At 43.1% G+C, this 26,604-nt stretch overlaps 1 protein-coding gene across 1 annotated transcript in view; it reads right to left on the bottom strand.

Annotated features, from left to right (window-relative positions):
* Positions 1–26,604, bottom strand: part of LOC311138616 (ribonuclease 3-like) — a gene marked incomplete at both ends in the record, with an annotated part of 241,316 nt that overhangs the window by 18,596 nt on the left and 196,116 nt on the right. The window contains 2 exon segments of the mRNA XM_084173376.1: positions 2,360–2,517; positions 18,923–18,967. Of these exon segments, the coding sequence (XP_084029502.1) occupies positions 2,360–2,517; positions 18,923–18,967 (203 nt within the window).

Raw genomic sequence — 26,604 nt, 5'->3', positions numbered from 1 at the left:
TGCAGTGCATCAGAAGAGGTTGGTGGCACCTCAATTGGGGAGGACAGGTTTGTGGTAACGGCTGGAGCAGAATGAGTGGAATGTTATCAAACACATGGTTTCCATGCGCTTGATGCCATTCCATGTGCTCCGTTCTGGCCATTATTATGAGCCGTCCTCCCCTCAGCAGCCACCTGTGCCGTGCATCACCACAAGAGGTGAGTTTCCCCCTTATTTTGTAAAGTGATTTGAGCACCTACTGTAGGTGGAAAGCCGCTATATAAATCCAATTAATCATTATTATTATTTAATGGTTAAGAATTAGTGTAAGAACTGAGTCTAATAATAAAAGTTGGGCATTAATAATAGGGTTAGCATTGCAGGCGTCGGTCTGTACTTTGAGAAGGAAGAGAAACCTTCAAAGTTAACCTTGACAGCTCAGCCGTCTAATCGACTTCACTGACCATGAGTGGTGAAAGGCTCTGACATTAAAGTGATGGATTAAAAAACACAATGACACAACACACACAGACACACACACACACCCTGAAACAAATCTAAAAGCAATTACCGAGTGCAGCCTGCCAATAAGATATCAGAGATGTACTGTCAAGGCTAATTTGGTTTAGCTGTCAAATTCACTATTGTGTTGCTAACATTTCACTTTTGTGAATGGATCAAACATTTAACCCTCATATACTCTACACAGTGAAGCACATCTCCTAAAAGACGCATGACCTACGCAATTATTTTCCATTACATGTCATTTTTAAGAGCATTTTAAACACAATGAATGAGGAACGCTAAGTACAGTACAGTTGATGAAACCCTGAAGATAGCTTTCTGTTTAAACGTTGGTGAATACAGTATTGCATCAGAGCTACTAGTGAAGCTTTTCCTTTAATTTAAAACAATGCTACTGTATAACGCAGTAAAACATGTTAAATTGTTTATTCTATTCTATTGAGCAATTTACTTTATGTTCGTATTCTTAGCTTTTATTATTTCTTACATACAACTAATAAAACATGAAACTTGAAACTGAAACACCAAAGGTAACAGGGTAACTCGAAACAAGTGTGATTCAAAGCTGACTCACTCAATAACACATTGTCTGAACTCTGCACTCACTTGAGTAAAATCACCCATTTTTTTTAAACTACTGTAAGTCGCAAGCAATTAAAGCCTCCTATTAAAGGTAATAAGCAGGAAAGAGAAACACAGCGGGTCTTCACCCGATTTAAATCGACCTGATTGAAATGTAAGCAACTTTATAAAATCAGTGATTTTCACCATTATTTTAAACATGCAGTTTGATTTTATATAAAAGCTTTTGGAGACAATGTTACCGATGTTGGCATCTGAAATGAGCTCTGGGGTCAAATCAAGTCTAACAATATCTCAGACAGTATTCGTAAAAATGTGTCTCCATAGCAACAACAACAACAACAATAAAAGTGTCATAATTAAATTAAACCTTTAATAAAGTAAGCTAACAGAATGTGTGCATGCTTACTGTAAATATACATAATACACTCCCTGCAAGTAACGGTTTAAAACATGAAAAAGCAAAGTTATTAACTTATAAACTACAAACTATGAATATAAATTAAATCAAATTAAATGGGTCTCCAAGACCTCACAGAGCTGTGAGAGAGAGAGAGAGAGAGAGAGAGAGAGAGAGAGAGAGAGAGAGAGAGAGAGAGAGAGAGAGAGAGAGAGAGAACGAAAGACAGAAACAGAGAGACAAATTAACAGAGGGAGAAAGAGAAAGACTCTATTCGCACGAGAGAGAAGGATTAACAACCAAAGCCGCGGGCCAGCCAGTAAATATAATCAACGACATTTCAAAATTCAATTTCCCATGGGGGAGTGGGGCTGTGACCTCACTAGCGGAGTCGGGCCATGGATGGAGAGGGGCTTTAGCGTACCCTGGGAGGACTACACATGCTGTAAAAGCCCCAGAATTAGGCATTGGGCCAACTAGGAGTTAAACAGTCCATCCATCACTACAGAACTGGGATGGAGGATGGACCGGGCGGAGAGGCAGGCAGCAGGCCCTGTGACCATGTGGACAAGGCTCTGAAGACTGGAAGACACTCCTACTGTAGACTAGATGCCTCATACTGTACAAGGCTGGGGATATATAGTGTGCTTCCCAAATGGCACCCTATTGCCTATATAGTGCATTACTTTTGACCAGAGAACTAGTGGAAGATGAACTAGGACCTAGCTAAAGATATAGAGTGGTACATTGATGGTGGTGTATTAGCACTGGACATTGATAATAGTGTTATGAGAGAATATTCTGAATGACACGCACACATGCACATGCTCACACACACACACACACACACACACACACCCATCCCATACTCACAGTGTGAGGTGGTTGAAGCCCACGGTCCTCAGTGTGAAAGCTCTGGCCAGCAGGCGACAGTGTGTGAACATAACACCGATGGCGTCCTCAAAGTCTGTCAGCTTCTGAAGCACCGGAGACGTCTCGATCAGCTGCCTGTCCGTCTGCGGCTCCTGCACCTGGGAACACAACATTTACAGCTAAACACTTCAGGAAACGAGCGGTTTCTAGGAACTTACGAAACTGAACATATCAGTTTTGTAAGTAAAACTGAATAGGTAAGTCTGTCTTTTACCTGCCCCACAGAACCAATCTAAAAGTGATTTCAGCCATCCAGGACCGGAGCAGACTATCCCTGGACTACAGTATAGGGTTGGGATCATGGATTATGGCTCGGCTATAGGCTTGCTTGGTAGTTCAGTGCATTGGGAGAATATAGGGTTTTAACAGAGACAGAAAGGCTAAACCTGGCGGGACACTGAATACTTATGATGACCTCCCTTATTAGGGGAAGAAATATGCTAAAATGCATGTGTTAAATCAGGAGAGGGCTGAGTGAGTGTGTGTGTGTGTGTGTGTATGTGTGTGGTGTGGTGTGTTCAATCAGGAGAGATACTTATAGATGCATTCATTAGCCTCTAGCAGAGAGCAGTATCTAATTGGTCTCTGGCTTGCTACTGCTGGAGGTTTGACCAAGACATTTCCCTCACTGAAAACAAACATCGAGCTACATCGGCTGAGTCCCAAATGGCACCCTATCCCCTAGATCAGTTATTTTGACGAGAGTAATCCACTATATAGGGAATAGGATCTCATTTCGTAGTCATCATTTAATGTAGACATTCATGGGAAATATATACATGAATTCACCTTGTTCGCTTGGCTGGCTTCACATGTATAAACACTGTACTGTAAGTACGTAAGTACAGTATTTAAGTAAAGTTTCTATAACAGTATCTATCAACTCCAGTCTGCCTGATGCATATCGTACAGTACAGTTAAAGTCACAATCCTGAGTGTGTATACAGTGAGGGAAAAAAGTATTTGATCCCCTGCTGATTTTGTACGTTTTCCCACTGACAAAGACATGATCATGAAAAACGCATGTCAAACATTTTATAAATTGATTTGCAGTTTAATGAGGGAAATAAGTATTTGACCCCTCTGCAAAACATGATTTAGTACTTGGTGGCAAAACCCTTGTTGGCAATCACAGAGGTCAGATGTTTCTTGTAGTTGGCCACCAGGTTTGCACACATCTCAGGAGGGATTTTGTCCCACTCCTCTTTGCAGATCTTCTCCAAGTCATTAAGGTTTCAAGCCTGACGTTTGGCAACTCGAACCTTCAGCTCCCTCCACAGATTTTCTATGGGATTAAGGTCTGGAGAGTGGCTAGGCCACTCCAGGACCTTAATGTGCTTCTTCTTGAGCCACTCCTTTGTTGCCTTGGCCATGTGTTTTGGGTCATTGTCATGCTGGAATACCCATCCACGACCCATTTTCAATGCCCTGGCTGAGGGAAGGAGGTTCTCACCCAAGATTTGACGGTACATGGCCCCGTCCATTGTCCCTTTGATGTGGTGAAGTTGTCCTGTCCCCTTAGCAGAAAAACACCCCCAAAGCATAATGTTTCCACCTCCATGATTGACGGTGGGGATGGTGTTCTTGGGGTCATAGGCAGCATTCCTCCTCCTCCAAACACGGCGAGTTGAGTTAATGCCAAAGAGCTCGATTTTGGTCTCATCTGACCACAACACTTTCACCCAGTTCTCCTCTGAATCATTCAGATGTTCATTGGCAAACTTCAGACGGGCCTGTATATGTGCTTTCTTGAGCAGGGGGACCTTGCGGGCACTGCAGGCACTGCAGGATTTCAGTCCTTCACAGCGTAGTGTTACCAATTGTTTTCTTGGTGACTATGGTCCCAGCTTTCTTGAGATCATTGACAAGATCCTCCCGTGTAGTTCTGGGCTGATTCCTCACCGTTCTCATGATCATTGCAACTCCACGAGGTGAGATCTTGCATGGAGCCCCAAGCTGAGGGAGATTGACAGTTCTTTTGTGTTTCTTCCATTTGCGAATAATCGCACCAACTGTTGTCACCTTCTCACCAAGCTGCTTGGCGATGGTCTTGTAGCCCATTCCAGCCTTGTGTAGGTCTACAATCTTGTCCCTGACATCCTTGGAGAGCTCTTTGGTCTTGGCCATGGTGGAGAGTTTGGAATCTGATTGATTGATTGCTTCTGTGGACAGGTGTATTTTATACAGGTAACAAACTGAGATTAGGAGCACTCCCTTTAAGAGTGTGCTCCTAATCTCAGCTCGTTACCTGTATAAAAGACACCTGGGAGCCAGAAATCTTTCTGATTGAGAGGGGGTCAAATACTTATTTCCCTCATTATAATGCAAATCAATGTATAACATTTCTGACATGCGTTTTTCAGGATTTTTTTGTTGTTATTCTGTCTCTCACTGTTCAAATAAACCTACCATTAAAATTATAGACTGATCATTTCTTTGTCAGTGGGCAAACATACAAACTCAGCAGGGGATCAAATACTTTTTTCCCTCACTGTATATATATATATATATATATATCATGGATTCCAATGACCACTGGAGAGCAGTAAATATTGCAGATTGATCCTTTGAGTTTATGTTTGCTTTCATTTAAGCAATATAGACTAAGCAGCGGTCGAATAGCTAGATGCCCAGTGTCAAACAAACAGAGTGGTTGGTAGCTAGTCAGAGATGTATTTTTAAACTCTACATTTTAATTGGACAGCTGCTGATAATATCATGGTTCCGTCTTCCCACTTTAGCCCCAAAGAAGAATTCTGCCGTCCTCTTAATTAACAAAAACTATTTAAATGCCACACGTCACCACTAACGACATTGGATGAATCCAGCATTCATAACACTGTAGCGCACACACATGCACACGCTCAGACACACTCTTTCAGTCTGGCATTTAGAATTATTTTTCTGACTTGATTTCCATGTGAGTTTTTCTTAAGGGGATGATGGCTGGTAGCAACGCTTCAAAATGAAAAAAAGTTTAATCAATTCTGATAAATAAAAACAAAGGTCGGAACCAGCTTCAAAGTGTCCATTTCAGAACACTCCAACCATACAGAAAACCAGAGCCCTACTGGCCCTCTGAGCTTTCTAGCTCTCACAGACCCGGCCTAAAGCATAGAGAGTAGTCTCAGTCTCAGTATTCATACCAATTCAAACTGAACCAAAGGGGGATGTTAAGCTTGCGTTGCGTGCGGACGTAAATGACACAGTGGTCAATTATTTTGGAGAGCTGGGGGTGATGAGCGAGGCAGGCACTGGTGCAGAGAGAAAGGGAAGGGCGACAGGGAGGACATGAAGATGTGCATGCTGTCAACCAGGAACCATTCTGCTCTGGTCACTCTCTTCACAGACTGACTGAGCCAGGAGTGCAGAGCAGGCAGTAGGCTTGGACGGTATACAGTATAAAGATGTTTTAATAAATACCTGCAGTCAACTTGTGCACTAGGTTAATAAATAAAGCAGATTGCGTTCTTCATTTCAACTTTTGCATTATTTGTTCATTATGCAGCCGTTCCCCAAAGAGCTGATTGAGCAAGTCACATGGTATGTTTGTTTACAAAGAGCAAACGGAGAAAACGGTAGCTTTCGTGACGTGATGATCCACTGTTGTGCAGCGCAAGAGAGGTGATCAAGTTACACTTGAAATTCACTACTAATGTCTGCCAGCTAAATATCTCAAATCAAATTGTATTTTTCACATGAGCCGAATACAACGGGTGTAGACTTTACCGTGAAATGCTTGCTTACAAACCCTTCGCAACAACGCAGAGTAAAAAATAAAAAAATTATAGTAACACAAGAGGAATAAAACACACAAGAATTAAGCTATATACAGGGAGTACCAGAACCAGATCAATGTGCAGAACCAGATCTGCACATTGATCTGGTTCTGGTACTCCCTGTAATATAGCTTAATTCTTGTGTGTTTTATTCCTCTTGTGTTACTATAATTTGTTTATTTATTTTTTACTCTGCGTATGAGGTATTTGAGTTAGATATGTACATAAAGGCAGGATGAAGTGACTAGGCATCAGGATAGATAATAATAAGAGTAAGAATAAAGAACAGAGTAGCAGCAGCATATGATGAGTGTGAAAGTGTGTTTGTATGTGTGTGTTGTGTCGGTATGCGTGTGTGTGTTATGTGTGTGTGTGTGTGTGTGTGTGTGTGTGTATATAGTGCGTGTATACACTCACCTGACAGTTTATTAGGTTCACCCAACTAGTACCCCCTTGTTTGTCTCCAGAACAGCTTGAATTATTCGGGGCATGGATTCTAACAAGGTGTAGGAAACATTCCACAGGGATGTTGGTCCATGCTGACGCAATGGCAACACGCAGTTGCTGCAGATTGAAAGGTGGTACATTCATGCTGCGAACAACCCATTCCAGCTCTTCCCAAAGATGTTCTATTGGGTTTGGTCATCAACAATGTTCAGATACGCTGTGGCGTTCAATCGTTGCTCAATTCGTATCAAGGGACATAACATGTGCCAGAAAAACATTCACTGTCTGTAGGAGCGATCCATCTTCGTGAACGGGGTGGTATACCCAATAAACTGGCTGGTGAGTGTATAGTCCTGTGAGTGTGCATAGAGTCAGTGCAAGATAGGGTCAATGCAGATAGTCTGTGTAACCATTTAACCTCTTAAGGATCGGACCCTTTTTTTTTAAATTTTCGCCTAAAATGACATACCCAAATCTAACTGCCTGTAGCTCAGGAACTGAAGCAAGGATATGCATATTCTTGATACCATTTGAAAGGAAACACTTTGAAGTTTGTGGAAATGTGACATTAATGTAGGAGAATATAATACATTGATAGATCTGGTAAAAGAATATAGAAACAAAAAAACATGTGTCTTCTATTTATTTTTTTGTTCCATCATCTTTGAAATGCAAGAGAAAGGCCACAATATAATATTGCTGTTTAGGCGCAATTTAGATTTTGGCCACTAGATGGTAGCAGTATGTGTGCAAAGTTTCAGATTGATCCAGTGAAGCATTGCAATACTGGACTATTTTGTATCAAGTCTGCCCAAATGTGCCGAATTGGTCAATTGATACATTTTCAAGTACATACCTATAGAGAACATACACAAATGATATGGTAATACAAAATGTAAGTTTACACACTCCCAAGAATGTCATACATGATGGTTCATTAGCGTATACACTAACTTTCACACATCTAGATGGCCGGGCGGGGTGGGTGTGGAGCCAGAGACAGCAGGGGTTCAAACTGTAGAACCCAGTTCCAACATTTGAATATAAAAATTGATTTTATCAAACAAAACGATGCTACATTTTATCTGTGGGACCCTTAGGATGACAAATCAGAGCAAGATTACTGAATGTAAGTACATTAGTTTCATTCAGAGGTGAATGTATCAAACCAGTTGCCGTGATACGTTTTGTTGTTGTTGTGCATTCTCCTCAAACAATAGCATGGTATTATTTCACTGTAATTGATACTGTAAATTGGACAATGCAGTTAGATTAACAAGATTTTAAGCTTTCTGCCCATATTAAAAGTTTGCTGTTACTTACAACAGTCATGCTAATCACATTAGCGCACTTTAGCTTAACCGTCCCGTATACAGGACACCGATCCCGTAGCGGTTAATTAAATATTTAACAGTCATATGGCTATTTAGCAGTCTTATGGCTAGAAGCCATCTCGGTCCTTCATCTGACACCGCCTGATGTAGAGGTCCTGGATGGCAGCGAGCTCGGCCCCAGTGATGCATTGGGTCGTCCTCACCACCCTCTGTAGAGCTTTGCAGTCGAGGGCTGTGCATTTGCCATATCAAGCGGTGACGCAACCAGTCAAAATGCTCTTGATTGTGCAGTTGTAGAACTTTTGAGGATCCGAGGGCCCATGCCAAATCCTTTCAGCCTCCTGAGGGGAAAGAGGCTCTGTCGTCCATGGAGTCGTGCGTGGCCACGCAGTCATGGCTGAACAGGGAGGACTTGCGTCAGGAAGTCTACATTTTTCATTTTAGTCATTTAGCAGACGCTCTTATCCAGAGCGACTTACAGTTAGTGAATACATTTTTTTTTTTTTATACTACCCCCTCCGTGGGAATCAAACCCACAACCCTGGCGTTGCAAACGCCATGCTCTATCAACTGAGCTACATCCCTGCCGGCCATTCCCTCCCCTACCCTGGACGACGCTGGGCCAATTGTGCGCCGCCCATGAGTCTCCCGGTCGCGGCCGGCTGCGGCAGAGCCTGGATTCGAACCAGGATCTCTAGTGGCACAGTTAGCACTGCGATGCAGTGCCTTAGACCACTGCGCCACTCAGGAGTACAGATGGATCCAGATGCAGAGGGAAGTTTTCAGTCCCAGGGTCCCGAGCTTGGTGGAGAGAGCAGTGTGAAGTGCAATTGAGATTGCGCCATCTGTGGATCTGCTGGGGCGGTATGCGAATTAGAGTGGGTCCAGGTTGTCTGGCATGCTGTTGATATGTGTCATGACAAGCCATTCAAAGCAATTCATAATTACAGATGTGAGTGCTAAAAAGCGATAGTCATTTAGGCAGGTTACCTTGGAGTTCTTGGGAACAGGGACAATGGTAGTATGCTTGAAACATGTTGGGATTACCAACTGGGACAAGAAGAGACTGAAAATGTCTGTGAAGACAGTTAAAAGCTTTACTCACATCGGCCATGGAGAGTGAGATCACCCAGTTATCCGGAACCGGGGCTTTCATGCAGGAATCAATGTTGTTTTCCTCGAAGCGAGCATAAAAGTCATTTAGCTAATTTGGGAGTTATGCATCACTGGGCATCCTTGTCTGAAAGACCTGCCACATCTGACGAGCGTCGGAGCCGGTGTAATAGGATTCCACCTTCCTCCAATATTGTCCTTTTGCATGTTTGATGTCTTGTTGGAGGTCGTAGCGGGCTTTCTTGTATGCGTTCATGTCCGTGTTCTGTTCTTTGTAAGCAGTAGCTCTAGCCTTTAGCCCAGCAAGGACATTTCCTTTAATTCATGGTTTTTGGTTTGGATAGATTCGTATAGTCACTGTGGGGACGACGTTGTCTATGCACTTATTGAACTCCTCAATGCTATCGGATGAATCCCGGAACATATCCCAGTCTGTACTAGCAAAACAGTCTTGTAGCCTCGGGTGAGGGGTGTGCCAGCCTCGCGTCTGCTTCATCGGACCACTTTCATATTGAGAGATCACTGGTACTTTCTGTTTGAGCTTTTGTTTGTAAACAGGAAACAGGAGAATGGAGTCATAGTAAACATTGCCGAAGGGAGGACGAGGGAGAGCCTTGTATGCGTTTCTGTGGGTAGAATAAAAGTGGGGTAGAACGGTTTTAAGTCTCCCACGTTAAAGTATCCGCCCACCTCTGCCTCTGGGTGTTTATGCCCCCATACAGTTCGTTGAGTGCCAAAGTTGTGTTGGCCGTGATAGTTATGGATGAGAACTCTCTTGGTAGATAAAAAGGTCTGCAGCTTACCATGAGGTATTATATATCAGTTGAGCAAAACATCGAGACTTCCTTCACCCTGGAAGCACAACACAAGTTGTTGTTTAGAAAGAGGCAAACCCCTCACCCTTTGGACTTGCCCTAGGATGCTGTCTTCCGATTGTGCCGCTGCATAGAGAAACCACTGAGTTCTATGTTCATAGATTGAGCCAGCCAAGTTTCTGCAAGGCATATGATATTGCAGTTTTTCAAATCTCTCTGATAGGAGACTCTCAACTGAAGCTCATCCATCTTATTCTCGAGTGACTGTGTCACATTCGTTGAGTACAGGATTGGACCAAGGTGCAGCGTGGAATGCATACATGTTTATTAACGAAGTCACACACGACAAAACAACAAAAGCAACGTAACGTGAAGCTCACAATGGCTACACACAAACAAGCCAAACAAGAGTCAAGATCCCACAACATAGGTAGGCAAAATGGCTACCTAAGTATGTCCCCAATCAGAGACAACGATCGACAGCTGCCTCTGATTGGGAACCACACCCAGCCAACATAGAAATACTATAACATAGAATCTATACATAGAAATTCACACCCTGACCAAACCAACGAGAAACAACAGGCATTTAAAGGTCAGGGCGTGACAGACTGGACATTAGTCAATAAAACGGAGGAGAGTGCCGGTCGATTTTCACTACGTATGCAGCGTTTTGGTAGCCCATGAAACAAAGGAATAGCATCCGGTGTAAACAAGGGAACAGCTGAGTCAGAGTTGAAGTCGGATTTGAGGTCAAAATCGAGGTTAGTAATTATCGATCTGATGTCCAAAAGTGCTTGGCGGTCATATGTGATAATAGTATGAACATTCTGTACAAAGTAAGTAAACAAACACGAAAAAAGTAACTAAATAGCAAAAGTCGGGTTGGAACTCGTAACTTATATACAATGAGTATACCAAACATTAGGAACACCTTCCTAATATTGAGTTGCATCACTCAGGAGTCAATAACACTAGCTATAGCTGCACTCAGAACAGCACCAATTCATCTGGACATGGACTTTACAAGCTAGGGAAAGCGTTGCACAGGAATGCTGGCCCATGTTGACTCCAATGCTTCCCACAGTTGTGTCAAGTTGGCTGGATGTCCTTTGGGTGGTGGACCATCCGTGATACAAACTGTTGCCTGTGAAAAAACCTAGCAGCGTTGCACTTCTTGACAAACTGGTACGCCTGACACCTACTACCATACCCCGTTCAAAGGCACTTCAATGTTTTGGCTTGCGAATTCATCCTCTGAATGGCACACACAATCCCCATGTATCAATTGTCTCAAGGCTTTAAAATCCTTCTTTAACCTGTCTCCTCTCCTTCATCTACACTGATTGAAGTGGACTTAACAAGTGACATCAATAAGGGATAATAGATTTCACCTGGATTCACCTGGCCACCATGTCAAGGAAAGAGCAGGTGTTCTTAATGTTTTATAAACTCTGTTTTTAACTATAAGTTTAACTATCTAAAATGTACCAAATAAATTATTTCCAGCTTATGCATTTGGTTTGCTAACTTGTAAGCGAAGTGGGTAGTTTGCAAGATCAAGCTTCTTGTGAGTGCAGCAAACCTATTGAGATAGTTGTACAACTTTATGAGCTGGGGTGTCTGTCCTTGCAATTTGTTTATGTTTGCTTGCACTTGTTAGTATTTAGCAAGTGTCCGCTACTTTTTATTTTTTTTATTTGTTACGTTTGGAAAGAATTAGTACCCCCTTGTGCGCACTGCCGGTAATACCGTATAACACAGTATGGTACAGAAACGGAATGAAAATACAAAGATCTATATACCACCCAAACCTAGCAGGCAGGTAGAGCTAACCCATGGTGTTAATGCTGATGTATGAACATGGGCCAGCGCACACGCACATGTACACACACACAAAATCCTGTATCTTATTTATTTAATAAAAGTTTAATAAAAATAAAAACTAAGATAGCTTGGCATCACCATAAGCTTGGGCCTCATTATTGGTGAATCGCTTTCAGCTAACTAACTCCTGACGATCATCAGCCTTTATGTCCTGCCTGGGGCCAGAGGCATCTTGTTACCCGGTAGGCTGAGAGAGAGAGGCAACTGGTAACCCTTTATTCTCAGGGAGCGCGCCCTTGAGCCAGATGTGGATTCTCCCTGCTTACCTTTAGGCTTCAACAACATAATCTTATCGTAAGATTATTAATTCATGTTAAAGGTCATTTCAATTTAAGTCACGGGTCCATAAACTAAGCTAAGCATGTAAGGTAAGTAGAAGGAGGAGAAGGAGGAGACCACCCTGACTAACCCACAGCAGACTGACTCAGGTTGGAAATATGGAGAGATGGAAGGATGGCCTTCGTTCTAAACCCCATAATTATCCAGGATCCCGCCTAGCATAAACCTTACCCAGAAGCACCCAGCGGTGGTCCGTCCCTGACCACTGAGGATTGTGGTATTGACCCCAAGGGTCCACCCTTACCTAGACGTTGACCTCCAAGGCTGCTAGTGGGAAGGGAAGGGCATGTCTGAAATGAACACCAGCTACTGTCATCAGATGCTGGTAACAAGTGAAGAATGAGTGGCTGGAAGATTTTGGTAGACCCTAAAAAAATCGGCCAAACCTTGCTGGTGGGGTTTCTATGGCATTCTGTGGCTTAATAGAATGACCCATTGACTTGTATAGGGAAGCCCATTATATTGATTATATTTATATGACTATGGCAGCAGCTGAAACAATATTATATTCACTGGCATAGTGGCAGGCATATAGGCAGAAGGACAGTCAAACGGTTGGGGCTCAGTTATACTGTCAAAGCGGGCCAAAAGCTCTCTAAACCATGTCTCAAAATCTCTGTCATCAAATGATATAGGCCTACAGAGAGCACACACAAATATAAAAACATAGCTACACACACATCAGCCAAGTCACAAAGATCAGAGTGGGATTTAGAAACAAACATGGATATGCTCAGAAAAACATGCACAAAACGCACTGTGAGACACACACACACAGAGAAGCAGTGTTTGGGTCCCTGGAGGCCCTATGTGATTTGGGACCGAGTGTAATCCTGTTACACTATTTTTGATCTCTTCCTCCAAATCCTACTTTCAAATAAACATCCTCTTCTCTCTCTTCGCCCTACTCTCAATGTTTCTAGGCAGATCATGCACTGCAAGGGGAAGAGAGTGAGAAGAAGAAAGGGAAATAAATAGGGAGAGAGAGAGAGAGAGAGAGAGGGAAAGAAATAGGGAGAGAGAGAGTGAGAGAGCGAGAAAGAATGATAGTATATAAAGAGAGAAAGAGCGAGAGACAAGAGAATAAAAGAGCGAGAGAGTGTCTGAGTAACGGTGAGAAAGCGGATTATGGAGAGCAGAAACCGCAGCTAGACAATAGAGGGACTAGCTAGAGACAGACAGACAGCCTAACTGAGCCTGTGTATGTGTGTGAGTGTGTGTCAGGGTTTCCGTCACAAAAATTTGGCACTGGACAAGTGACCGAGAATATTTACATTTGTCGGAAAAATGTACCGGTCATCCATATACATTGGGTGCATAACCCAGTAGGGCGTCCACCCACGCAGCTAGCACCATCAATAAACGAGGGATATTGGCCATGTCCAAAAAAATTACAAAAACACTATTCCTTGTGTTTCTTTGTGAAGCATATGCAAAACTTTATAGCCAATTTTTTATTTGTTTTTCCATTCCTAAAACAATAACTGTCGACCCAGGGGTTAAAGCAAAAAAAAAAAAAATCATGATGAAACTTAAGTCGATCTTAGATCAATTGTCTGGGGCCAAGTTAACCTCCCCTTTCATGTAAGAAAGTCATGGCCATCATGCTTTTAGGGAAAGAGGATACTTTTGTACATGTATTAAACTGCAAGTCTTACCAATTCCAGTCTCCTTAGGACTGAGAAGCTCAGTGCTGGTGAATTTTTAAAAAGGACATTCTACTCCAAAATGAGTGAAAATAAAATGATGCTGACACCATCTAAAATATAATTTCCACCTCCAGAAATGAGCCCAATTACATATACAATTATTTTAACATATTGGACTATGCATGGTCTAAATTATCAGATGTGCTATTAGCAATAAGCATTATCACCTGTAGCCCAACTGATGCCGCATAACGTTAGTGGTTATAAAATGTACATAGGCTGCCGCTGAAGCATGGGGTTTGTCCATCTGCATTTACCCCATTGGACACAACACCCTGATTTATGTTATTATTATTATTATTATTATTATTATTATTATTATTAATAATAATAATAATAATAATAATAATTGTATTATAAATATATAAATGAATATTATTCACTCGAAAACTGTAAATGTTGGAGTTTCTATTAGAAAGTATGTAACTGCCATTTTAAGACATCGTTGCCCAATGAAGAAGAACTCTGTTGTGCCGCTGCGCCTAAACCATGCTTGAAACTCCAGTTGTAACTGCATTTGTAAAAACGATGCCACTTGCGTAATTGAAGGAGTAGAGAAATAAACGTGGTAGCTATGGAAAACTGGGATGCCCCTCTTTTTAAACAAAGGACAAAAATGCTTTCAAAATAAATAAAGAGCAAAACTGCTTTCAAAAGTGTTCTCCTGCGATTGCATTACAAATTGTTGTGCATTGACTGCTTGTCAGAATATATGTTTCCCTTCCTATGGCTCTCGTAACTTGAATTTACATTTACATTTTAGTCATTTAGCAGACGCTCTTATCCAGAGCGACTTACAGGAGCAATTAGGGTTAAGTTCCTTGCTCAAGGGCACATCGACAGATTTTTTCACCTAGTGTGAATGTACCTTGAGAGGAATATTTCCCTTTCGACAGGCTATGCGATTTAAAACAATCCTCAGCTTATTTAAAAAAAAGAAGCTAATGATGATCTGATCATCCAAATCATGCTTTCTGGTGTAGTAGCCTATTTTGAATGATTTTATGTATTTATGTATAGACAGGAGTAGGCTAATTAGGCTATATAATTTGGGCAATTTCATTTCATTTACTTTAGGGAAACTTAGCCCCTACCTAGCCTTATGGACTCGCCGCCTATGGTTAGCAACAATCATGAATGTGGACCATTCTTGATACACACCGGGAACTGTTAAGCGTGAAAACCCCAGCAGCGTTTCAGTTCTTGACACACTCAAACCGGTGCACCTGGCACCTACTACCATACCCCGTTCAAAGGCACTTCAATATTTTGTCTTGCCCATTCACACTCAATGGCACACTTACACAACCCAAGGCTCAACTGTCTCAAGGCTTGAAAATCCTTATTTAACCTTCTTTAATGACTTTAATATTTTGTACACTCAGTGTATTTCACAGAACAGACACACTTCTATATTAGGCCATGTCAACAAACCAGCGGATCTACACTGATCTCAAAAACGACCTCTCCCGAATCCATATGGCATAAATCTGTCGCAGTGATGGAGAACTTTAATCCGAATCTACCTCACGGTTCAGCTGTTGGAAATTTGAGCACTAAATGCATCAGGGCATTGCATGCATAGACCTATACTAGGCTTAGGCGTCCACTGTATGATAGCCTATTAATATTTAAAACATTTATATAAAAGGAAGAGAAGCTTAGGCCTAGCCCCAAAGAGAGAGAGAGATATGCCGACGGCATGCTACGACACCGACATGCATTTCTTTATCCTTGTCAAATAGGCTACTGCGTCTGCTATACAGATATAGGCGTACAGAAGTAGGCTAATTCGTACATTTATGTTCAGAATTGAACAGGTTATATTGCAGCAATTATCAAGAAAGGCTAGTGCCTACTGTACCCAACAAATGACAGCAATAGGCTTATGATATTTATTTTACAACAGGTCTACTTATAACCTATCTTAAACTACAATTAACAAAAATATAAATGCAACATGTAAAATGTTGGTACCATGTTTCATGAGCTGAAATTTTCCATACGCACAAAAATCGTATTTCTCTCAAATTGTGTGCACAAATTTGTTTACATTCCTGTTAGTGAGCATTTCTCCTTCGGCAACATAATCCATCCAACTGACAGGTGTGGCATATCAAGAAGCTGATTAAACAGCATGATCATTACACAGGTGCACCTTGCTGGGGACAATAAAAGGCCACTCTAAAATGTGCAGTTTTGTCACACAATGCCACAGATGTCTCAGGTTTTGAGGGAGCGTGCAATTGGCATGCTGACTACAGGAATATCCACCAGAGCTGTTGCCAGAGAATTAAATGTTCATTTCTCTACCATAAGCCACCTCCAATGTTGTTTTAGAGAATTTGGCAGTAAGTCCAACCGGCCTCACAACCGCAGCCCACGTGTATGGCGTCGTGTGGGCGAGCGGTTTGCTGACGTCAACGTTGTGAACAGAGTGCCCCATGGTGGTGGTGGGGTTATGGTATTGGCAGGCATAGGCTGTGTATGACTGCGTGTTCCAGTACCCACCAATATCCAGCAACTTCGCACAGCCATTGAAGAGGAGTGGGACAACATTCCACAGGCCACAATCAACAGCCTGATCAACTCTATGCGAAGGAGATGTGTCACCAGATACTGAATCCATAGATTAGGGCCTAATTTATTTATTTCAATTGACTGATTTCCTTATATGAACTGTAACTCAGTAAAATCGTTGAAATTGGTGCATGTTGCGTTTATATTTTTGTTCAGTATAAATACACAATTAAAAAGAGACACTGAACTTAATTTAGCCAACAAAAATGTCTCAACAGAACAAAACAAAACACGTTTGCATATTTAATGAACTTGTTTAGATTAATAAATATGTATACGATAATAACAATGATATACAATAATGTAAAATAAATTATTATATATACGAAAACATAAATAAGTTCCAAAGTTGCACATCAGCCTGCATTTGGCTGTGCCAACGTTCTTCAAATCTTTGTCTACTACAATATTAAAAGTTGTCCATATGGAGGACATTCCCCTTGTAGGCTTTTCACTAGAGGCATATTTAACTTTCATTTTACTTCAATAAAAAAAGGCCTCCATCTCCTGAGTGGCGCAGTGGTCTAAGGCACTGCATCGCAGTGCAAACTGTGCCACTAGAGATCCTGGTTCGAATCCAGGCTCTGTCGCAGCCGGCCGTGACCGGGAGACCCATGGGGTGGTGCACAATTGGCCCAGCGTCGTCCAGGGTATGGGGAGGGAATGGCCGGCAGGGATGTAGCTCAGTTGATAGAGCATGGCGTTGGCAACGCCAGGGTTGTGGGGTTCGATTCCCACGGGGGGCAAGTATAAAAAAAAAATATATATATATATATGTATTCACTAACTGTAAGTCGCTCTGGATAAGAGCGTCTGCTAAATGACTAAAAATGTAAATGTAAATCTTCGCAATCAACAGTAGCCTAGGCCAATGCTCCTCCCTCTCCCTCTCAGCAGCAGGTGCATGCAAGGAGTGACAGAAAGGTGCTGAAGTGCTAAATCGGGGTGTATGATATAGGCAGCCATGGACAATTTGGCCGGCTACAATTTTATTCATCGGCTTTTAATTTATTTTAAATCAGCCAAAAGCCAGCAATTACAGGCTAACGGAAACCCTGGTGTGTCTGCTCAGCACCTATACACACAACAAGCTCTGTCTGGAACACGCCAGACATGTCCTTTTGTCTTCTATGGTCTTATCAACATTGACATATCTCACAGCAGGCAGCAAAACTAATGTGGATGACAGGAGGGGGGGGTGGGGTTGCATATATACAATATCTACAGTGAGGGAAAAAAGTATTTGATCCCCTGTCTATCATTTTAATGGTAGGTTTATTTGAACAGTGAGAGAGAATAACAACAAAAAAATCCAGAAAAACGCATGTCAAAAATGTTATAAATTGATTTGCATTTTAATGAGGGAAATACGTTTTTGACCCCCTCTCAATCAGAAGGATTTATGGGTCCCAGGTGTCTTTTATACAGATAATGATCTGAGATTAGGAGCACACTCTTAAAGGGAGTACTCCTAATCTCAGTTTGTTACCTGTATAAAAGAAAACCGTCCACAGAAGCAATCAATCAATCAGATTCCAAACTCTCCACCATGGCCAAGACAAAGAGCTCTCCAAGGATGTCAGGGACAAGATTGTAGACCTACACAAGGCTGGAATGGGCTACAAGACCATCGCCAAGCAGCTTGGTGAGAAGGTGACAACTGTTGGTGTGATTATTCGCAAATGGAAGAAACACAAAAGACCTGTCAATCTCTCTCGGCCTGGGGCTCCATGCAAGATCTCACCTCGTGGAGTTGCAATGATCATGAGAACGGTGAGGAATCAGCCCAGAACTACACGGGAGGATCTTGTCAATGATCTCAAGGCAGCTGGGACCATAGTCACCAAGAAAACAATTGGTAACACACTACGCTGTGAAGGACTGAAATCCTGGGTATTCCAGCATGACAATGACCCAAAACACACGGCCAAGGCAACAAAGGAGTGGCTCAAGAAGAAGCACATTAAGGTCCTGGAGTGGCCTAGCCACTCTCCAGACCTTAATCCCATAGAAAATCTGTGGAGGGAGCTGAAGGTTCTAGTTGCCAAACGTCAGGCTCGAAACCTTAATGACTTGGAGAAGATCTGCAAAGAGGAGTGAGACAAAATCCCTCCTGAGATGCAAACCTGGTGGCCAACTACAAGAAACGTCTGGCCTCTGTGATTGCCAACAAGGGTTTTGCCACCAAGTACTAAGTCATGTTTTGCAGAGGGGTCAAATACTTATTTCCCTCATTAAAAATGCAAATCAATTTATAACATTTTTGAAATGTGTTTTTCTGGATTTTTTTGTTGTTATTCTGTCTCTCACTGTTCAAATAAACCTACCATTAAAATTATAGACTGATCATTTCTTTGTCAGTGGGCAAACGTACAAAATCAGCAGGGGATCAAATACTTTTTTCCCTCACTGTATTCTGAACATAATTTATATTTTATACATAATTTTTTAGATGGATACAGAATGTAGGGACAAACAAAATAGATTATTTCCAACCAACCTGCAGAGGGTGGGGCGGATAGTTGAGCCAAACCTCCCGTAGGTCCTGTAAAAGAGAAGAGAGGAGGCGGTGGGGAGAGATGGAGAGCGAGGGAGGGTGAAGGAGAGACGGGGGGGAGAGATTATTGAGTGAAAGTGCTTTGAGGACCCCCCACACCTCCATGGAGGGAGATAAAATAACAGTAAGGTTGTGTCCTAAATAGCACCCTAGTAAAGTAGTGCACTATATAGGGAATAGTGTGCCTATTAAAACAGTGCACTATATAGGGTATAGGGTGCCAATGGAGACACAGACAGTCAGACAGACACCAGGCAGCAGATGCTTCAGGCTGTGTCTGAAATGGCACTCTATTCCCTATATAGTGCACTCTTTTAACCTTTCCGTTGTCCTAGGGTCAAAATGACCCGCCACTGTGTTGAACCAACTTTATTTAATTTTTATATTTTTTGGATCATTTGTGAGAAGGAGGCAGTGAGACTTTAAAGAAAGTATCACTGCCTCCTTCTCACAAATGATCCAAAAAATATAAAAATTAAATAAAGTTGGTTCAACACAGTGGCGGGTCATTTTGACCCTAGGACAACGGGAGGGTTAATAGGGTGCTATTTGAGATGCAGACTGAATGAGATAGCAGCGTGTTGTTCTGAGCACAGAGATCTCCTCATGAACCATCACAACACACCAGGTCCTGAGACACAGCCATCACCACACACACAGATACAAACGCACACACACACACACACTTGGAAGCTCCCATCACCCCACACTGACAGACACTGGCCTGTGGAGACAAATATGCATTTGTGCTGTGCATTCCTCCCGTTGGCTCACATAGTCGCGCTGTGTGCCATACTGTGGGCTCCACACGACAGGAATAACTTTGAAGGATAACGCCAGGATAACGCAGCGGTAACGCCGCAGAGACGGCCCGGTTGCTAGGGAGACAGGTCGCCAGGACGCAGTTTGGTGCTGGTTTCATACTGGGTGAATCATTCCAGAGAAAGAGAGAGCGAGAGAGACATGACAGGGCCGGTGAGTCTGTCATTGGGGGCGTTTAAGGGTTTTTCGAAGGGATAAATAGATCAACCTTTAAAGATGCTAAGCCTCTGGTTGGCCGCAATGAGCACACACACCTCAACTACTCACCAACCCTACCGCCTTCACGGTAAGGCACTGAGGTGATGAAAAATTCATGAAAGTGCTCAATATGTTTGAGCAAATGCTTTCATTTGTTTTCACATCTCTTCAAAGGTAAAAAGGCCCTAAGTACATAGCACGTATTGAGTCAACATCGTATTGAGCGAAAAATCCACAGCCGTGGTGAGATGGTAGATGGCATCACTCAGGAGTCAATAACACTAGCTATAGCTGCCCTCAGAACAGCCTCAATTCGTCAGGGCATGGACTCTACAAGGTGTCGAAAGAGTTCCACAGGGATGCTGGCCCATGTTGACTCCAATACTTCCCACAGTTGTGTCAAGTTGGCTGGATGTCCTTTGGTAGTGGACAATTCTTGATACACACAGGCAACTGTTGAGTGTGAAAAACCCAGCAGCATTGCAGTTCTTGACACAAAACGGTGTGATTGGCACCTACTACCTTACCCCGTTCAAAGGCACTTAAAATGGTTTGTCTTGCCCATTCACCCTCTGAATGGCACACATACACAATCGATGTCTCAATTGTCTCAAGGCTTAAAAATCCTTCTTTAACCTGTCTCCACCCCTTCATCTACACTGATTGAAGTGGATTTAACGAGTGACATCAATAAGGGATCATAGCTTTCACCTGGATTCATCTGGTCAGTCTGTCATGAAAAAAGCGTAATGTTTTGTATACTCAGTGTACAGTTTGTCGATTTTTTTTACGTTCTCTCTACATAACCTTTGTTGGACAATTAAAGGTCAATACACTGCATTTCAAACAATCGAGAATAATCGAATGAATTCAGGGCTTGTGAAATTATGCCTAGGCTAAATATAAGGATTCAATCATAAGACCCCCCTAATAATTTTTTTATTTTATCAAAATAGTTTAACCTGCTTTTTTTGTTGCAATAAATCACTGATCTGGCTTTCAAGTCTGTCTATGAAAATGCCCTTTTTGTTAAACATTTTACTAGAACCATGTTTGATCCACATCCACTAACAATCACCAACTTCTGGTAGCAGACAATATAGAAAATTAACATAGGTCTCATAGACAATCTCTCAAGCACAAGCCCACCTGCTAGTGAGCAGCTAGCTAATCTTTATATTTAAAGTCTAGCCAACTTGGATCTTTTTCTTGATAACAAGGTAGAACAGTTGAACTGTTATGAATACATTTACGTCATTTAGCAGACGCTCTTATCCAGAGCGACTTACAAATTGGTGCATTCACCTTATAGCCAGTGGGATATCCACTTTACAATATGTTTTTCTTTTTTTTTTCTTTTTTTTTTGGGGGTAGAAAGATTACTTTATCCTGTCCCAGGTATTCCTTAAAGAGGTGGGGTTTCAAGTGTCTCCGGAAGGTGGTGAGTGACTCCGCTGTCCTAGCGTCGTGAGGGAGCTTGTTCCACCATTGGGGTGCCAGAGCAGCGAACAGTTTTGACTGGGCTGAGCGGGAACTGTGCTTCCGCAGAGGTAGGGGGGCCAGCAGGCCAGATGTGGATGAACGCAATACCCTCGTTTGGGTGTAGGGACTGATCAGAGCCTGAAGGTACGGAGGTGCCGTTCCCCTCACAGCTCCTTAGGCAAGCACCATGGTCTTGTAGCAGATGTGAGCTTCAACTGGAAGCCAGTGGAGTGTGCGGAGGAGCGGGGTGACGTGAGAGAACTTGGGAAGGTTGAACACCAGAAGGGCTGCGGCATTCTGGATGAGTTGTAGGGGGTTGGCACAGGCAGGGAGCCCAGCCAACAGCGAGTTGCAGTATCCAGACGGGAGATGACAAGTGCCTGGATTAGGACCTGTGCCGCTTCCATGTAAGGCAGGGTCGTACTCTCCGAATGTTGTAGAGCATGAACCTACAGGATCGGGTCACCGCCTTGATGTTAGCGGAGAACGACAGGGTGTTGTCCAGGGTCACGCCAAGGCTCTTCGCACTCTGGGAGGAGGACACAACAGAGTTGTCAACCGTGATGGCGAGATCATGGAACGGGCAGTCCTTCCCTGGGAGGAAGAGCAGCTCTGTCTTGCCGAGGTTCAGCTTGAGGTGGTGATCCGTCATCCACACTGATATGTCTGCCAGACATGCAGAGATGCGATTCGCCACCTGGTTATCAGAAGGGGGAAAGGAGAAGATTAGTTGTATGTCGTCTGCGTAGCAATAATAGGAGAGGCCATGTGAGGATATGACAGAGCCAAGTGACTTGGTGTATAGCGAGAATAGGAGAGGGCCTAGAACTGAGCCCTGGTGGACACCAGTGGTGAGAGCACGTGGTGCGGAGACAGGTTCTCGCCACGCCACTTGGTAGGAGCAACCGGTCAGGTAGGACGCAATCCAAGAGTGAGCCGCGCCGGAGATGCCCAACTCGGAGAGGGTGGAGAGGAGGATCTGATGGTTCACAGTATCAAAGGCAGCAGACAGGTCTAGAAGGACAAGAGCAGAGGAGAGAGAGTTAGCTTTAGCAGTGCGGAGAGCCTCCATGACACAGAGAAGAGCAGTCTCAGTTGAATGACCAGTCTTGAAACCTGACTGGTTTGGATCAAGAAGGTCATTCTGAGAGAGATAGCAAGAGAGTTGGCTAGAGACGGCACGCTGAAGAGTTTTGGAGAGAAAAGAAAGAAGGGATACTGGTCTGTAGTTGTTGACATCAGAGGGATCGAGTGTTGGTTTTTTGAGAAGGGGTGCAACTCTTGCTCTCTTGAAGACGGAAGGGACATAGCCAGCGGTCAAGGATGAGTTGATGAGCGAGGTGAGGTAAGGGAGAAGGTCACCGGAGATGGTCTGGAGAAGAGAGGAGGGGATAGGGTCAAGCGGGCAGGTTGTTGGGCGGCCGGCCGTCACAAGTCGCAAGATTTCATCTGGAGAGAGAGGGGAGAAAGAAGTCAAAGCATAGGGTAGGGCAGTGTGAGCAGGACCAGCAGTGTCATTTGACTTAACAAACGAGGATCGGATGTCGTCAGGAGGATTCAGCAGGGAGGAGAAGGTGGCAAAGAGCTTCCTAGGGTTAGAGGCAGATGCTTGGAATTTAGAGTGGTAGAAAGTGGCTTTAGCAGCAGAAACAGATGAAGAAAATGTAGAGAGGAGGGAGTGAAAAGATGTCAGGTCCGCAGGGAGTCTAATTTTCCTCCATTTCCGCTCGGCTGCCCGGAGCCCTGTTCTGTGAGCTCGCAATGAGTCGTCAAGCCACGGAGCAGGAGGGGAGGACCGAGCCGGCCGGGAGGATAGGGGACATAGAGAGTCAAAGGATGCAGAAAGGGAGGAGAGGAGGGTTGAGGAGGCAGAATCAGGAGATTGGAGGAAGAAGGATTGAGCAGAGGGAAGAGATGATAGGATGGAAGAGGAGAGAGTAGCGGGAGAGAGTGAGCGAAGGTTGCGACGGCGCATTACCATCTGAGTAGGGGCAGAGTGAGTAGTGTTGGAGGAGAGCGAGAGAGAAAAGGATACAAAGTAGTGGTCGGAGACATGGAGGGGAGTTGCAGTGAGATTAGTAGAAGAACAGCATCTAGTAAAGATGAGGTCAAGCGTATTGCCTGCCTTGTGAGTAGGGGGGGGGGGGGGGGGGGGTGTGAGGGTGAGGTCAAAAGAGGAGAGGAGTGGAAAGAAGGAGGCAGAGAGAAATGAGTCAAAGGTAGACATAGGGAGGTTGAAGTCACCCAGAACTGTGAGGGGTGAGCCATCCTCAGGAAAGGAACTTATCAAGGCGTCAAGCTCATTGATGAACTCTCCAAGGGAGAGTTACTCCTGAGTGGCGCAGTGGTCTAAGGCACTGCATCGCAGTGCTAACTGTGCCACTAGAGATCCTGGTTCGAATCCAGGCTCTGTCGCAGCCGGCCGCGACCGGGAGACTCATGGGCGGCGCACAATTGGCCCAGCGTCGTCCAGGGTAGGGGAGGGAATGGCCGGCAGGGATGTAGCTCAGTTGATAGAGCATGGCGTTTGCAACGCCAGGATTGTGGGTTCGATTCCCACGGGGGTCCAGTATAAAAAAAAAATAATAATATGTATTCACTAACTGTAAGTCGCTCTGGATAAGAGCGTCTACTAAATGACTAAAATGTAAAAAATGGAACCTGGAGGGCGATAAATGACAAGGATGTTAAGCTTGAATGGGCTAGTGACTGTGACAGCATGGAATTCAAATGAGGAGATAGACAGATAGGTCAGGTGAAAAAGAGAGAATGTCCACTTGGGAGAGATGAGGATTCCTGTGCCACCACCCCGCTGACCAGATGCTCTCGGGGTATGCGAGAACACATGGTCAGACGAGGAGAGAGCAGTAGCAGTGTTTTCAGTGGTAATCCATGTTTCCGTCAGCGCCAAGAAGTTGAGGGACTGGAGGGTAGCATACACCCTCCTGTCCATCTCCAACTGTTTGAAGAACATAACCTGTTCACTTTGTTAAGATTTTTAAATCAAGTGGCCTACCTGGAAAAGAAGATGCTTATTTCTCAGAATGAGAACGAGTTGCCAATTGTTTATTAAATGTGTATTTATATGCTCATTGCACACTTATAAAAGACAGACTAGACAGCTAGCACAAAAGTCTGGTCGCGCGCAACAGAAACCACAATGTCGCGCAACAGAAACAGAGCATTAATTTTCCACAATCATGTTAATTGATACTCCCGTCTTAGTAGGGTCTGCTCTGTTCTAAATGTTGAGAGTTGAGACATAAAAAGGGTATTGTTACAAAGGTCAAGTTAGTCTCTATTACAGTAAAATAACATCTCAATGTGTTTTGGTGTCCATTTGATTGATTATTTTGGACCAAACCTCAAATGCAAATAGCGAGTTGAAACTGCTTGTTATCTTAAAAAAGATATCCCCGAGCCAAATGGTGAAAATCTGATGATGTGCCCTTGAGCAAGGCACTTAAGCCTAATGGCTCATGTAATTCGCTCTGGATAAGAGCGTCCACTAAATGACAAAAATGTAAATGTAAGATTATCTTTCGTCTTTGTAAGTGGCAGGGGGAGGTGCTTGATGTCAAGTGGGAAGGTGCACAGTGCACACAGCATAGAAGGAGCGAATGAGACCAAAAAGACTAACACAAAAAATATAAAAAACATTGATTCCTGCTATACAGGCATTTGGAACATTGCGCTAAAACATACATTCAAATTAATCAAATTAATTTGATATATCGCCCAACCCTAATACACACACACTCACTCTGTCACACACACACCTGACAGTCGTCTCTGATCAAGGCGTGTGATTAAAATGGGAACGTGGGGTGCACGCGGGCCGCCCCACCAGCCGCATATAGACCAGAAGCACTAATGTTTCAATTACAGGCTGCGTTCCTAAGACAAACCAGACAACAGGTTCAAATGATTACGCCCACATCGAGTGGGGATTTAAGAATAACAATGTTTTCCTGAGTGAGGTATTATTACAGGGAACAAATGTACAGGTGAATCACTGCCATTTGCTAGGAAGGTGCAGGATCACTCTCCAGCTCCCTCTTCCTGGGTCCCTCCCTCCCTCCCTGTCTCGCTCTCCATCCCTCTATCTTCCCGTCTCTCTCAAAAATGAACTGCCACAAACATACACGCAAACGCACAACTATTTGAACCGCAATGATGACTTCTTCTCATAATGAGAGTGTAAATGAAAACAGGCTATTGAACAACCGGTAACGTATTGAAGAAGTCTTAGGCTTCAATCAGTGCTGCTCTCTCTAACCCCCTGAGAGAATCAATCTCTCACAACCCACTCAGACCAAGGCTCAGCACAGCCCTGGCACTGCATGGTAGTGTCGTCAAGATACCAGAATCTTGACTTTGATACCAATACCAGGTTTAGTATCAACCAGAGGGTTGCCAGTTCGAATTGTAGATGCCAGTACCTGCTATTGTGCACCTCTCCAAAACCTGTATTTGTATGTGTGTTTTACAAAGGGATTCAGTTAAAAGCAGAAGACAAATTGACCAATAAAGTGATCCTATTTTTTTTTTTAGTATATAGATTTTTTATATTGAACAATATGTTGATAACTGATAAAACAACTAAAATAACAAATATCATATATTTTATTCTTTATTGAATTTCTTTAAACAAATAAAACACCATATTAAATAACAGAATAATATATTCAGTTTTACTAATGCAAAACCATATCTGAGCATGCAAAATAATTTAACAATTACACCTTAATACAACAGGGTAAGGTCTACATGTGACAAATAAAGTTTGATTTTAGTAGAATAACGTTACAAAGCAAAGGTCATGTGTAAAGTAGTTTTTTTAAGTTGTTTTGGAACTAAACCTACCTTGCACTGCACTGCTTTGTAACACCTTTTGCTTAGTTGTTTTGGTGGACTGGCCCCAATAATTTATATAAAACCTGGATTGCTAATGCTATGTATTGGCCATTAAGAGGCTTTGATGCCACCGGTCGCCCATATTGGCATTCCCCAGTAAGAGCAGTCCTCCATAGGAATGAATGGAACTCTACAGTATATAAGGACAAAATTAAACAAAAAAACTAATGTATTTAAGTATTTTTTTGTTGTAGTGGGGACAATAA

The sequence above is a fragment of the Coregonus lavaretus genome (genome assembly GCF_964263955.1).
Source record: "Coregonus lavaretus genome assembly, chromosome: 2".
Taxonomy (NCBI): domain Eukaryota; kingdom Metazoa; phylum Chordata; class Actinopteri; order Salmoniformes; family Salmonidae; genus Coregonus; species Coregonus lavaretus.
The sequence above is the reverse complement of the archived record's forward strand: the minus strand, read 5'-3'. Positions and strand labels throughout refer to the sequence as shown.